The sequence below is a fragment of the Pelmatolapia mariae genome, linkage group LG7 (assembly GCF_036321145.2).
Source record: "Pelmatolapia mariae isolate MD_Pm_ZW linkage group LG7, Pm_UMD_F_2, whole genome shotgun sequence".
NCBI lineage: Eukaryota > Metazoa > Chordata > Actinopteri > Cichliformes > Cichlidae > Pelmatolapia > Pelmatolapia mariae.
Window position 1 is genome coordinate 48,037,396 of NC_086233.1, and position 15,358 is coordinate 48,052,753.

Consider the following 15,358-nt stretch of genomic DNA (forward strand, 5'->3'; position numbering starts at 1 on the left):
GGTTAGGATAGGTCAGTGGCACTACTGGCAGCATGAGGTGATACTTGGATCCCACAGCAGTTGCACAAGTAGTCCAGCTCTTTCAGGATGGCACATCAATACATGCCATTACCATTTGCTTTTTCCTCCAGCACAATCCCAAGAAGGCCCAAATTTTCTCTAGTGGGCCTTGTGCTCACAGTGTTGGTATTCTTTGCCAATTGGGCTCACCAATTGGCATTTTCCATAGTGCAGGACAATGCCTGGCCTCATGTGCCAAAAGTATGTGGGCAGTTTTTGGAAGATGAAGGAATTGACCTAAGTTGCCTGACCTAAGTCCAATAGAACAACTTTGGAGCATTTTGTTTCAGTCGATCCAAAGCTGCCAGGTTGCACCTCAGACCGTCAAAGAGCTCAGTGATGCCTTGGTCCATACCTGGGAGGACATCCTCCAAGATACCACCCATCTTCTCATTAGTATCATGCCCCAACATTGTCAGGGATGCAAGCGCATGGGGGTCATACAATGTATAGAGTACCATCTGATTGTGCTGCAATGAAATTTTAGCACAATAGACCAGTGTGTTGCATCAGTTTTTCACTTTTTGGGGTGTCTTTGAATTTAGCAGTCTGTTGGTTGATAATTTTCATTTCCATCAAAGGATGTGGCATCCCTTTGTTCCTTACACATTACCCAATCCATATCTATATAGATATTCATTTAATGTTTGTTTGTTTTTGGGGGTTTTTATGGAGCACATTCAAAAAATGTTTAATTTGCTAATTGATTTGCCTGAGGTATATCATTGATAAATGTCAACTTAACAAGTCCTCTATTATTAGTATTCTAGCATTCCGGTGGTACTGGTGGTGGGGTGGGTTTTTTTGTTGTTGTTGTTTTTTTGTTTTCTTTTTTCTTTTTAATCTTGCTTAGTTACTTCCTTTTATGAATCAGTGCATGTTCTAAAAGAAAAATGAAAGCATACCAGGCTTTTCAAGTACCTTTTTTGTTCTGTCTTGCAGTGTTACATGTATGAGCTGCTAGATGGCGGAAGCAATGCTACAGCACAGTCTCCCAGTGCTGCTTGTCCGTTTGCTATTGTATCGTTTTCATATACGGATACCAAAGCAACAATAGCATCACCTCAGGAGAAATGGTATTTTATTATCACATATACTCGTTTGTTTTTTAAATCTTTATGTTCTAGTCTGATACCATTCCATGCAATGTGAGATTATTAAAGTCATACTGACTTTTTTCTTTTTCTTCTTTTCAGCGAGGAGAAAAAATTATGTAAGTAAAGGCTGGGATTATGATTACACGTAATTTAGATTCTTAAGAGCTGGAGGGTCACTTTTATGAAGGTTCTGTTTAGTTTTTGTAGAATATGTTTTGTTACATATATGTTACATTTATGTAGTTCACCTACCTCATTTATATCCCCATATAAATCACCTATGAAAACCAACCTTATTTAAGAGCACATTAAAAACAACAGAGTTGACCAAAGTGCTGTACATAAAATAGGAGGATCATAGAATAAGAACATTAAAAAACTGTAAGATCCAGTGTGTACAGACACACTCACAAAAGACCATAAATTAGAACATAAATGCAATCTCCAAAAGTTGATTCTGTTCATCTGGACGTAGCTTAAATGCGATCGCATCAAAAGTCTTGACATTAGGACAAGAAAGGGTACTTGTCTTTAGACCTTTTGATGTTAAAGGGACCAAAGGTGTTAACACATTAAAAAACATTTAAATCTGTCTTAACATAATGCAGAGAAGATATCAGCAATGATGATTATTTGCTTCCCATCTTTCTGGGAAGGGATTTAAGGTGATTTCCAATTGTACATTAAGAAAGATTATTCAAAACTGGGAAGCATTCAAGACAATGAGCAGTCATTCCAGTGGTGGAATCTTTCCAGCAAATTCACATCAAGGTCAGACAATGCAATGGTCAGAGAGACTGCAAAACAACGCAAGAGTCTACATCGCAGACCCTACAGGCCTCAGATAGCAAGTTAAATGTTATTAAGGTTGTGACAGTGTAATTAGAAAAAAACAAGTAGAGGCTTGTTTGGAAGAGTTACCAGTATAACCTCTTCTCTTTCAAAAGAACGTGGTAGCATAGCTTAGGTTTGCAAAGTTGCATTTGAACAAACTACAAGACTTCTGCAACATTGTCCTTGGGACATAGATAAAAATGGAGATGTTTAGCCATAATAAAATGGAAAAACAAACACAGCGTCTCAGTACAAATACCTCATTAGCAATTATCAGGGATGGTGGTGGCAGGATTATAATTTTTGAGTCAGCTGTGAGGCCAATTCTCTGACAGCTAAAGCTTGACCACAGTTAGGTCAATCAACAGGACAATGACTACAAGCACAACAGTAAATCTATAACAGAATGGCGGAAAAACACCTCAACCTAATTACTTAACCTAGATAATATTTCTATTATGAAAACCTTATAATTGACAGAGGGTGTATCTTTTTTGGTTTTTTATATTTTTTTCATACGACTAAATACATAACAGATATTTATTGCAATTTTCAAGTGAACATGTTTTTGTTGTTTTGTTTTGTTATCATTACTGAAAATATGCATTTTTTTCATGCATAACATTTTTGCTGTTGTATTAAATCATTTCAGTTTTTCATTACTTGTCTTGGAGAGGTGAGCTTCAGATCGGCAGGCAGTTATACAATGTTGGGCTGAGGTCTAAAGCAGGGGCCTTGCTACCTGCCAAGCTGTAAGTTCAATGTGCACATAGAAAAGGGAGATTTAATTCTTATTTGGCTTTGAACATTTAGATTTCATTAAGCTATTTTATGTGCTTTCCCTTTTTTTTCTGTTGAAGACCACCAGTGGTGAAAGTTGACTGGGTGATTTCCATGTTAGATCTACGACAGCTGTTGCCAAGGGCTGTTTTTGAAACCTGCTTCACTGGTGAAGGTGTGCTGTTGTTATTTTTTTATTTTTAAAGGTAAAATCTTGGGGAAGTAAACATATTAATAAATGTGGCATTTTGCTGTCTTTCAGTCTTTCTGGATGGCTTATACTGCAGTCTGTATGAGTTGGTTTCTACTGAGGCAGAAGAAACCAACTCACTTGTTCAGCTTCTGTGGGACATCAAAGAGAAAGATCTTGTGAGTTTTTGTTTACTATCAATCTAATATGAAACACAGAGGACCAAGCAAACTCTTTATGAAACAACTAAAGCAATTAATTGAGCGCTAAACTGGTCACAAACTATTTTATTGTTGATAGACTAAACTGTGAATGATTTCATCGGTGGAAATCTCCAGTGCAATAAAATATTGGGCTCTCTTATATGCAGCTGACAGTATGTGGTGTAGTGTGACTTACCTAACACCCAAAAACCATTACTCATTTACACATAGGCTCTCGTTGTTTTGCTGCGAGATGGTGGATTTTTTATCCTGCTGCACTCGTCCCATTTTCTCTCATATGATGGTAAGACTTAAAATGGTTTCAGTATACTGTTTTGTCAGTTGCATAACAAAATTTTGTCTTTGTTTAGAAAGCTACATATCATCCACAAATTTCTTTTCTTCCCTAGATGCTTGGTCCTGTGCAAGTGAAGTCCTGCAGGGCTTGTTTGTGTTTCCAGATTCTCGAGTTGTAATGAGAGGTCATTGTAACATTTATTAAACACTGAATATAAATGTATTAAATCATTCTAAATTTTGTAACTAGCATTTATTAGAGCTTAATTTGCCATTAAGGCAGTTTAATTACAAGAGCAGATACTAAACAAATATGCTGGCTTGATTTCTCACAGATACCAAATTTGGACAGAAGAACCCTTCTATGACATCAGAAATCCTCCGGATTCTGCCTGTACTAAGCTATGCTGAGGGTGAAGCTGAGAAAATGCCCATCGACCCAAGTGAAGAGCTGTGTGAAGTCTTGGCTCAGCATATGCAGAGTTACACTGCACTGATAAATCCTGGGCTGGCGTCAAGTCCTTCTCGGGAAGTCAGCATGTTTCCATTTCAGTATGATGTGCCAGATACCCACCTGTACTCGTCCCCTGAATGGACTGATGGGGCAATGCAGAGCTTCAGGTCATATCTGAGCAGACCAACCTCCTTCCAACTGCCAGTATCTAGAGCTTCAGAAATTCTTGCAGCTGGACAAGAGGAGCGGAGGAGAGAAGATCTTGATGATGATGTCTATATCTGTATATCATCTCCTGAGGAGGCACCTCAGGAGTTGACAGACCCTGTTAATACAGTGTTGGAAGACACATTATCAGACCTGAAATCTTCTGAAAATGTTGAGACATCTGTAGACAATGTTACAACAAGTACCGGAGCACAAGATGATTTAGCATTTGTGTCTCATAATGTGGTACCAAGTGATTTGCAACTGGGAGCTTCTTCCAAAGACAATGAAAAATCCAGTGACATCAGTGAACTGAACAAAACTGATGATGTGGTGGCAAATAATCTCACTCCTCCTACATCAGATGACCTTCCCGCAGAGCTGATTGTCAGCATCACTTCTGCAGAACAAAGTGTTAGCAATGAGACTCTAAATCTAAGAGCAAAATTACAAGCAGCAGAAGTAAACTCTCTCTGTGATGAGACTGGCTATACTCAAAAGCTTTTGAATATACCTCAGGTCACTAGTTTCACAGAAACAAAACTTAAACTACACACAGGACGTTCCGGGGGATCCAAAAAAGCATCTAAAGCTTCTGTTGTGCCGTCTACTTTACAGACGGTCAAAACACCAGTGGAGAATGACAATGTAAACAGTCTGAAGGATGAACACACCAAGGAAATACCAGATCACCCACAGCTGAGTAATCCTTCAAATTGGAGGAAATTACAACGGCGTAAGCGCAAATGTGGAAAACTGTCTGCAAAAAATAGAAAACTAAGATCAGCTATGGTTGCTTTACCCATAGCAGAAGAGAAAAAAACAGATCCTGAGCATTGCCCTTTAAGAAGGAAAACCGAGCGCTGGGACCTTAAACCAATCATCAGTGAATGTGGAAAGATTTTGGTGCCTCACGGCTCTACAGACTTTGCTGATCAAATTAAATCTTTGAAGGATAAGCTCCAGTCTAACAAAAATGAAGAGTGCTCTGAAAAAATGTTGCTTGATGCCCCAGTGAATGCTGATGACGTGGTCAGATCGGATCCAGAGTCTTGCACTGCTCCAGAGACAGCAGTGGAAGACATACAGGCTGCTAACATAGTGGAGGGTGGGAACGATCTTCAGAACGTCACTGTTAGTGATGTTAATCCTGAGCAGAAAATTTCAAGGGAGTCAAATTATGGTAATAGTTCATTGCCTTTGAATCCAGAAAGTAATTCCTCAAATAATGAACCCACAGACAGTGTTTCGTCACAAGCAGTTCAGGCAAAACACTCTGAGAACTTCTCCCCTGAAAAGTGCCCAACTAAGAGTGAATTTCTGTTGAGGAAACTAAAATCAGTACTTTTAAGAGGAAAGAGGAAAACAGATCTTGTGACAGAGGACACAGCTCCAAATACTCCTCGGGACACTGAGCCTTGTCTCAAGAAGAGCAAAGAAGCGGACACTGAGTCTGAGGCGCTAAAATGTAATAATAAAAATAACCCAAGCACCAATGCTGCGGTCACGGAAGTTCAAAAGGTGCAGCCAGTTGACCCTTTGTTTGCGTTTGCCCTTGGCCTGACCCCTAAAGTGATACCGGAGAACTTGAAAAAAACAGAGGATCAGGACTCAAAGCAAAAGACGGACACAGCAAAGACACAGGAACAAATGATTCAAGACAAGCAACCTCAAATCATGCATAGGGCTCCATCAATTTTTACAAGACGGGGCAGGATAAAAACACTCAAAAAGCACCAAAGCATCTCTGCAGAATGTATTAAAAAGAAATGTAAGTTATGTTTTGTAATTATAAAGTTTGGAATGCTTGTTTTTTGTCTGATATGTGCAATCTCTTCTGTCATGTGCAGGACAAACTAACCCCTTTCCTGACTCTGTCATTCCCATAACTGTCCTCTGCATGCTACTTCTGCACTTTGCAAAGCCTTTGCTAACTTGTGAGCTGTTTTCACACATGCACAGCAACCTTGAACTTTTGTCACAATTATCTAGTTGAAATGCATGTGAGAACACAAATGCTTAATGTAACGAAACATGAAACAATCTTTAACCTGCCAGGTGCCTCATGCGATATCTGTATATAATAATACAGGGAATTTAAAGCTAGCAAGTGGTCACCCTGTGTTTTATCTCTTGTACATTGTACTTGGGCACCTCAGTGTATAAACCACAGTAGTGAGAATGCAGCTGATGCGAATGTTTCCTCCTTTGTGCTTCGTTTAATAGAGGAATTGTGTGAAAACAGCTAGTTTGCTTTTGCTCCTTTTTGCTTGTGCTGCATTTTTGCTAGTCCTATCAATCTCCAGAGGGTTGACATTATTGGCTAAATAAACCAACACCTTTGTTCTAAACAATGGCATACTTAATATGTTGGTGACAAATTCGTAATGATAATAGACTGGTATATTTCAAGTGCTTTCAATGTGCTACGTTTTATTTTCATGCTGTTTCTCTTGTTTCTTCTCTGTTTTGTCTTCACAGGGTGGTTGCACTTTCAAACTCCAGCTTGTTTTGCCAGTGAAAAACTCAAAAACAAAGACTGTACTAGCGATAATTCTGTCAGGAAGACTGAAAAAATGAACAGTGCTTACTCACCTGCAGATGCTTTGAACTTACTTGCTGACTTGGCACTCAGTGCCAATAATGACCAGGCCCCTCCACAACCAAACCCATCATTTGAGAGAAAACCTGAGACAAGTTTGAAGAAGTCTGACCTTAAAAAAGACCTTACCAGTGCTGAACAAGAGTCAGTTCTTCATGCTCTGCTTAGACAACCTGCTGATAGATCCACTCAGCCACATGAGTCTCCTGCACCAAGCCACCTTGTAGTAAACAGTGAACTCGTTGGTTTGGTATCTAAAGAACATGCTTACTCATTGCCCCCATCTTCCTCTCTACTATTGGGTTTGCCAGGTACATCCCTTGTAAGTGATTCTTCTAGACTGCTGCACCATGACCAGACAATGTATGGATTTCAAACACTACAGCCCTCTGTTGGTCAAGAAGACAGAAGTGAATACGACAGGACACCAGAATATCTGAAAAAGCGCATGGCTTGCAGACAAAAGTTCAGATACTCCCGTACTTTTGTTAACACGGAAGGATGTATAAAGGTCACAAGACACTGGCAAGAAAACTATGACTTTAATCTGGACAGCAAGTTTACAAGCGATCCAAAAGACAAAACTATTGTTCGAGCTTTGCATGGGTATGTACACAGAGTTATTTATCCAGTAATATGTCAGCATAAAGTTAAACATGTTGACAAAATTTAGAGTTATTCTTGTTTATTTTGATAGCGCTGACATTTACTTCAGATGTCGTTATGTAGCTAACCTTTGTACAATTTGATATCTTCAACAGGCCATGGGATTTCTCCATTCAAGACACTAATGAAGAGGTGCGGCTAATTGTCCACATGTGGATAGGCTTGTTTTACAGTCGGTCAACACCACGCTTTTTTCACGTTGAGTCAAATTTTGCGTACTCCTGCTCAGAAGAGAATGATTCATTGGAAATGACGAGTGCAGTTGTATCTGGCTTAACTATATTTGAGCATAAAGACACTGCTGCTTCTTGCCCAAGTGTACCAGACACTTCAGACCCTTTGTTGTCAAATGCTTTGGACCTCAGCAAAAAGGATGACACCATATTGGATCAAGATTCTGTGGTTTTGGATTTGTCACTGAAAAATTCCAGCGCCTGTCTACAGTCAGTCACTTCACATCCACAAGTCCACAAAAAGGGGTCGCTTGATTCCAGTGAACAGAAAGAACCCAGTGAAACACTGAATTCTTTAAAGCCACTGGGAGAGCTTCGTGAGGCAAGTACATTTCAGGTTTGGTTCTAACATTAATATTACTTCAAACATACAATATGAATAATATATGAATTAATTTCTTTTAAAATTAAATGGTTTTCCAGTTTCAGCTACACCTCAGAAATTTTAGGTCTAGACAGCTAGGATGTTTGGATTAGGGATCTGTGTGACTAGTCGACTCGCTGATTAATTGTCACTGTTGTCACTAATCAGTATTAGACTTACTAGTCATTTAGTCTAATTGTTAGAATTTTAATTAATGCCCAATGCCAGTAAATTGTGTCCTAAATGTTATGAGGCTATCTGTCATCAGATGGCGCATTGTTGTTGAGAAAAGCCATAAAAAGCCATAAATCTGTTAGCCTGATCTGTTTGCTAAGACTATGAGAATGAGATCACAGACACAAAAAAATTAGCTTTCTCCAAAAGGTAAATGGGCGCTTCCTTAGCGATAGTGTGAGGAATTGGGTCATTCAGGAGAGGTTCAGAGTAGAGCTGCTATTCCTCCATGTCAAAAGTAGACGGCTAGGGCTGTCGCCGCTTGGGCAAGGTTTTTGGCCAGGTATATCCTACTGGGAGCAGGCCCCTGGTACATCTTTTGGATGGCCTGGGAAAGACTAATCATTTAGTCTAAATTTTTCCGCCTATGTTACTGAATTCAAAATACAACCAAATATATAGATCATGAAGTGGTATTTGTGTTCATTCTCTTGGGAAGCTTCCACATATCTTTACACTCATAAAGCTCAAATACCTGGATGATGCGAAACAAGGACATTTCAGCTCTTACCTTGGAGCAACAAAGAAAAAGGCTAACAGTATCTGCTGTTTTGTATAAAATGTTTTGACATTAAATGCAAACCACTCAGTCTGAAATGTTCAATTAACATATTGCATGAATTAAATTGATATTTTAGTGTGAGTTGTTTATATTTTCTGTTAACTCTTTCTTTTTCAGCCTTCTGAAAACATGGTTCCTTCCAAAATGATTGTCACTGACGTGAAAAATTTCATAAAGCCTCGTGAAGCTAAGCAGACCAGTCCTCACAGTAAAACTATCTGCCTGGAGAAGATTGATGTTCCATCTTTTAGAGGTGATGGAATAGCCATTCCTCTTCAAAAAGTGGCACAAAGTGCATCTGTCAAGGTCACCACTGCTGTGGCAGCATTTGGAATTGGTCAAGTGTTACTTGGATGCAGTGAAGAGGGGAAAAATATGCAAGAGAGCACTAAAAATCTAGGAGCTAAAGAGATGGACATAGTGAAACAAGGTGCAATGGATTCCTTTTCATTTGTGAAACCTGAAAAAGGAGACCTCAATATGGAAGTAGAAGGCGTGGTTCAGACAGATGAGCATGAAAAAAACAAATTGAAAAAACTGGCAATATGTGAAAGGAAGGAACACCCAAGCCAAGAAGGTAATACAGAGCCATCTCAAAATGTTAGTCATGCAGGTGATGATTCTGGAAACAAATCAGATATTATCGTCTGCAATGGAAATTGTGTAGAAAGTGAGAAGCTGTTATCAAAGGAGGAGCATAAAGGAGTCTCACAAGAACATCGCGGACATTTTAAAGGGTTTCTGGCCTGTGACCTAAAGCATAAGGCTAAAGTGATGAAAGAATATGGTCACTCTAAAGAAGATGGACTATATGAGAAAGAAAACTGTATGTCTGCTGGAAAAGCTGGAAAAGATTTGACTGCTCAGCCATTACCTGTAATGTGTAATGGTCCAGACTTGGTAAACGACAACTACATTACACGCAGTAATCATCAAGCAGAAATGAACGAGCAACCACCAGTAGTGAGCAACACCAACAATGTCTGCCATGGCTTACCTGAGATGCTTTGTGCAGATGGTATTGCACTGGCAGATGGCTATTTCATTTCAGAAAATAATTCTCACACTCCATTGGGAATTAAATCCATATATAGAGAGCCTGCAACTAAGAAAATTCCCCCCAAAAAAAATTATTTGAGAGATGAGACATTTAAATCAGCATTATTACTTGTATCTGATGGAAGCTCATCTATACCTCAGGTAAAAGACAATGTTGAAATGGAGAGCCAAAACAAAGAAATAACGGACTGCAACAATGTTCAAAGTAATAATGATCAAGAAGATCAGAAAATTAAGTCAACAGAGGAAGAGGTAAAGGATGACAAAGAGCAATTTCAGCGCCAGGTTCATTCACCGCTGTGTGAGGCTCCAAAAACATCTGATGGACAAGTGGCATTTACTGAAGAAGCAGATTTCAGGACTAATAAAACAAATGAGGGTCTGAACAAAGGTTGCATTGCATTTGAAAGTCCTTTTACTGGAATGAACACTTCAGAAAAGGTTATAGTACTGGTAAAGGATGACAGTGCAAGTCACAAAAACACATTTGGTCAAAGTAACAATGATCATGAAGATCAGAAAACTAAGTCAACAGAGGAAGAGGTAAAGGATGAGGAAGAGCAATTTCAACACCAGGTTCATTCACCTCTGTGTGAGGTTCCAAACACAAGTGAGGTAAAAGTGGCATTTACTGAAGAAACAGATTTCAGGACAGATGAAACAAATGAGGGATGGAACAAAAGTTGCATCTCAGATGAAAGTCCTTTTACTGAAATAGATCCTTTAGAAAAGGTAGGGCCAGTGGATGACAACTTACAAAAAACATTTGAACCCCAGCCTCATTCACCCCAGTGTAAGTTTCCAAAACTATGTGAGACAGAAGTGGCATTTACTAAGGAAGAAAGCCTCAGAGAAGAAGAATTCATAACAAACAAAACAAATGAGGGATTGGGTAAAAGTTGCACTGGAATTAAAAAATATTTTATTGGAATACACGCGTCAGAAAAGGTTGGCGTACAGGTTAATGATGACAGTGCAACAAGCAAAATAACATTTGGTCAAAGTAACAGGGATTGTGAAGACCAGGAAACGATGTCAACAGAGGACGTAGTAAAGAATGACAAAGAGCAGTTTCAGCACCAGCCTCATTTACCCAAATGTGAGTCTCCAAAATTATGTGAGGCACAAGTGGCATTTACTGAAGAAGCAGATTTTAGGACTAATGAAACAAATGAACTAGACAAAAGTTCCATTGCTATTGATATTCCCTTTACTGGAAGAGACCCTTCAGAAAGGGTAACAGTACAAGTAAAGGATGACAGTGCAATTCACAAAAACACATTTGGTCAAAGTAACAATGATCATGAAGATCAGGAAACTGTGTCAACAGAGGAGGTTAAGGATCTCAAACAACAATTTCAACACAAGGTTCATTCACCTCCTTGTGAGGTTCGAAAAATATGTGAGACACAAGTGGCATTTACTAAGGAAACAGACCTCAGAACAAATGAGGGATTGACCAAAAGTTGCACTGGGGTTGAAATTCCTTTTATTGGACTAGATAGATCAGAAGAACTTATAGTACAGGTAAAGGATAACACAGCAACATTTCAACGCCAACTCCGGTGGAAGATTCCAAAAATGTGTGAGGCAAACATGGCATTTGCAGAAAAAACAGATGTTGGAAGAGACAAAAAAAATGAGAGACAGAACAAACGTTGCACTGAGGATGAAATTCCTTTTATTGGAATGGATGCCTCAGGAAAGGATGCAGTACTGGCGAAAGTTGATAATGCAACTGGCAAAGAACAATTTCAATGCCAGCCTCAGTCACTTCTGTCTGAAGTTCCAAAAATATTTGAGCCACAAGTTACGTTCACTAAAGAAATGGATCTCAGAGCAGAGTGCAAAACAAATGAGGGGTTGGATAAAAATTGCACTGGTGTTGAAATTCCTCTTATTGGAATAGATTCCTCAGAAGAGGCTAGTGTACATCTACATGGCTCACACCCCCAAGGCAAGTCTGGAGAAGTGGTACAAGGCCAGGAAGAAATTCCATTCATCAGTGACTCTAGCTACTCTAAAGCTGCACTGACCAGTGAGATATGTAGTACATCTCAAGCATGTAGTCAAAAAGAAGAACCTTGCAAAATGTTACTTCTCGATATAAATGAAAGCTACGGGCCAGTAGACTTGGGTATTGAGTCAGATGACAGATGCCCTACTCCAACTATAGATGAAAAACCATATGGGTACCCATCTTGTTCTAGCCCAGGCAAAAGCAATTCTGCATTAAGTAGTAGTATAACTGGCAAAAACTTGAATCGTAAATGCCTCAACACAAGCTCAGCACCTGTAAATGGTGACCTGCCTTGTGAGAAAAAACTTTGTCACAGTTCCATTGTGAAGACTGATTCCAGCCTTCACCAGATTCTCCATCCTGATCTTGAAGTAAGGACTCTAAGAGTTCTACAAAGTATAGACAAGTTCCTGTCCAAATCAAACCACATTGACAAGTCCTGTCAGATCGAAACACCTAAAATGAAAGAGTCTGTTGCTCAATCCCCTGAACCTAGTAGCAAATGTACCCCAAGTTCTTTAGCCTTTGACCAACCTACAGTTGAATTTAAGGATAAGAAAATAGGCAATGAAAAGTCAGCTCTTATGTCATCTTCTACCTCACAGGATCTGCACATAGAATCATCAGATAACCTACTTGTATCACCTTTTAAAAGTAAATTGGAAGAAGTGCTTGGTGTCAAGTTGAATATAAAGAAAACTGACTCGGTTCCTCATGAATATTTTGAAAGAGTCAGTATACAAGAAACCTTGATTGGGCAGGATGGCCAGTTCCCCAGAAATTGTTCATCGGAGTTGTTCCAAGTCATTAAACCAAGTTTAGACCAAGAGAGACCTAAACCAACACTGCAGTCGAATGTAAATCAGGAATCCCGTGCATATAATCATCGTCCTGTCTTGGCTGTCAAACCATCGAAGAATGATGAAAGTCAAGCAGATTACTTCTTAGTAGATACACAAATTGAAAAGTCTCTCAAAAACAACCCACCTAAAACCCCTAGACTGGAATACAGCAAGCCAACATCTGTGCTCTCAGAAAAGAGGACAAATGCAAAATCTAAAGGATGTTCTGAAAGACTAAATGATAACCAGGAGGCCAGTCAACTTTCCTTAAAAACTACTTGGCTTCCAGTTGTTGGTAATAGTAGATCAAATTCATTTCCCTCATATCAGTACCAGAGAAAGGATATTTCAAAATTCGACATGAATCCGTCATCGCCACCACCTATGGAGTCTTTTGAATCTGCAAAAAGTTCCTCAAAACGTGTTGATGAAATTCAAGGTTTCTTAACAAATGGTTTAGCTGAGAAAGTTGAGCAAACTGTTAAAAAAAATATTGAGATGGATCTCAAAGACCCCTCCAGTGCAGCAGCTTCATTTATAGATCAAAGAAATAGTGACAACATAGATAAAAGTCTGGTCTTGGGGCCTCGAAGCTCACTTGTATGCACAGTCTATAACAATAATCGGAAGAGATCTTATTCGTTTCTGGAACAAGTTTCTCGGAGGTGCATACAAGATGATCTCACTCAGGCGTCAGTTGAACAAGAATCCCTCATTTTCTCAGAACAAATGAAACAGGTTTTGAAAAAGAGTGAGAGGAGACCCACCCATCAAGAAGACAGTCGTGACAAAATAAGGCTGTCTTGCACTAGTCCTTTGACTATCAACTTCTCTAATCTAGACGAGCAAGAGGATTCACTGGATCACTTGGGCACCTCTCTTATTGGACAAAAAATTAAGGTAGACCTGTCCATCAGGAAGGATCCAACTGACAAAAATGAAGAAAAGATGATTTGTCCTGGAGAACTTTCTGAAGGCAAAGATAACACTGTGGAACATGACTGGGTTTCTGATGTGACTGTGGAATGTGCCAGACTGTATGAAGCAAAAATGCAAAATGTTTGCGCTTTCAAAAAAGTCTCAGCTAGAACCAAACGCTTCCGAAGGAGTTGCACTAAGACTGAACCAAGTAACCATTTTGACTTCTGTGAACAAATGAAGAAAGAAATGGATAAAATGTTCCGGACTAATCTAAATTCAGTTGTGAAGAAGTCCTGTAGAACAAAGTATAGGTTCTACATACTAGCAACGTCAGAAGATGTCTTCTTTGAACAAACCAAGGTAAAACACTTTTTTAAATAGTGTTCTCAGCCATATAGTGTTTATAAGCTATATCTCAGACATGTCTGATCAAATTAAATTACACAAGATACTTGTATATGAAAGATACAAGAAAAAAGTTACTCATTGTTCAGAAATAGATATTGAATACAATAGTCAAGACAGATGTTGATGTAAAGTACTGGGCCTACTCCCTCAGTATAATCAGTTTATATGATTTCCATTAGTATGTTCAGTGTTTTTCACATATTTCCTTCAGACTATGGCTGATTACCACCCTAACCCATTCAAAACTATCTAGAACCACCAAAAGGATTGTTTTGAACCTGGCTTGGAACAGTAGCAGCAATGGCAAAGAAATCCTCTCTTACAGAACTTTTTTTATAAATATATTTTATTAGTATAATTCATTACAGATTATAATGGTCAAACATATTTTAGAACCCATTAAGGCCTCAGTTACACAGGCCTACAGACCAGTTGGGGGCTGACTTACAAACCCCTGTCACGGGGGGGGGGGGATGACTATTCCCTGACTGGTTTTAAGTGGTTGCTGGCTGTTGCTCTGAAATTGATTGCTAAGCCCCAGTGGGATTTACTTACCTGGATGATTGGGCATGCATCAAGACATCTGAATCAAAACCACTTGCGATTGCTTCTGGTGTAGCAGGTTGCCTGTGGTATGTGTGGAACTTGATAAATGGTTGTGAAACTGTGAAGTGTAAAGCAAGCAGACAACAGAAACAGGTTGCCTTCAAAGTAAAAGTTGGGCCTTTTGAAATGTCTTGGGTTTTAGCATTAAGGTTTTCTGTTTGTGTCACACTTTTTCAAGTTTCACTACTTCTCAGTGGTTAGTTAGCAAATGTTTGCTGACAAGTCAGCATCTTCCGTGAAGACTTCAGGCAACTTTGGCATTCTGCTAACAGCCAAATCAATCACAAGAGTTTGAGAGTTTCTGGTGTAGCACTGTATGTCTTTTGGAAGAAATTTAGCCTAGCAACAGCTGTAACCACTCACCAACCTATCAGGTTGACCAGAGGCAGATATCTTCTCTTCACTGTATCTTCCTCTCTCTCATCCAGCATCTACACTGATCCACCCCAGTATACAGCCCCTTACCTATTCTGGACTGAAACCCATGCAATTTGGATTTTGCTCTTTATTTGCTAGGATTTGTTTTCATACACTCTGGACTCAGTTCAGCTAAGGTTTTCCCATTGCCATGCACCAACATCAAACTGCCAGGCTCTCAAATATTCATTATGCACTCTGCTCCACTCTGCCTAATATCTCATCACTGTTTTACCCTACCTTGTCTTTAATCTAACTATAGTCCTCTATATACTCATCTAGTCATCTCATGTAGCTGTCTC

General features: G+C 39.2%; 1 protein-coding gene across 3 annotated transcripts in view; it reads left to right on the forward strand.

Moving 5' to 3' along the window:
* Positions 1-15,358, forward strand: part of tasor2 (transcription activation suppressor family member 2) — a 28,871-nt gene that overhangs the window by 3,714 nt on the left and 9,799 nt on the right. Inside the window, exons 7-17 of one of the 3 annotated variants that reach the window (XM_063479376.1) lie at positions 1,003-1,136; positions 1,257-1,273; positions 2,644-2,743; positions 2,852-2,946; positions 3,034-3,140; positions 3,396-3,468; positions 3,575-3,646; positions 3,797-5,893; positions 6,604-7,330; positions 7,486-7,960; positions 8,901-13,985. In XM_063479376.1, the coding sequence (XP_063335446.1) occupies positions 1,003-1,136; positions 1,257-1,273; positions 2,644-2,743; positions 2,852-2,946; positions 3,034-3,140; positions 3,396-3,468; positions 3,575-3,646; positions 3,797-5,893; positions 6,604-7,330; positions 7,486-7,960; positions 8,901-13,985 (8,982 nt within the window). The remainder of the gene's footprint in view (positions 1-1,002; positions 1,137-1,256; positions 1,274-2,643; positions 2,744-2,851; positions 2,947-3,033; positions 3,141-3,395; positions 3,469-3,574; positions 3,647-3,796; positions 5,894-6,603; positions 7,331-7,485; positions 7,961-8,900; positions 13,986-15,358) is intronic. The other 2 variants (XM_063479377.1, XM_063479378.1) reach the window with 2 other exon arrangements.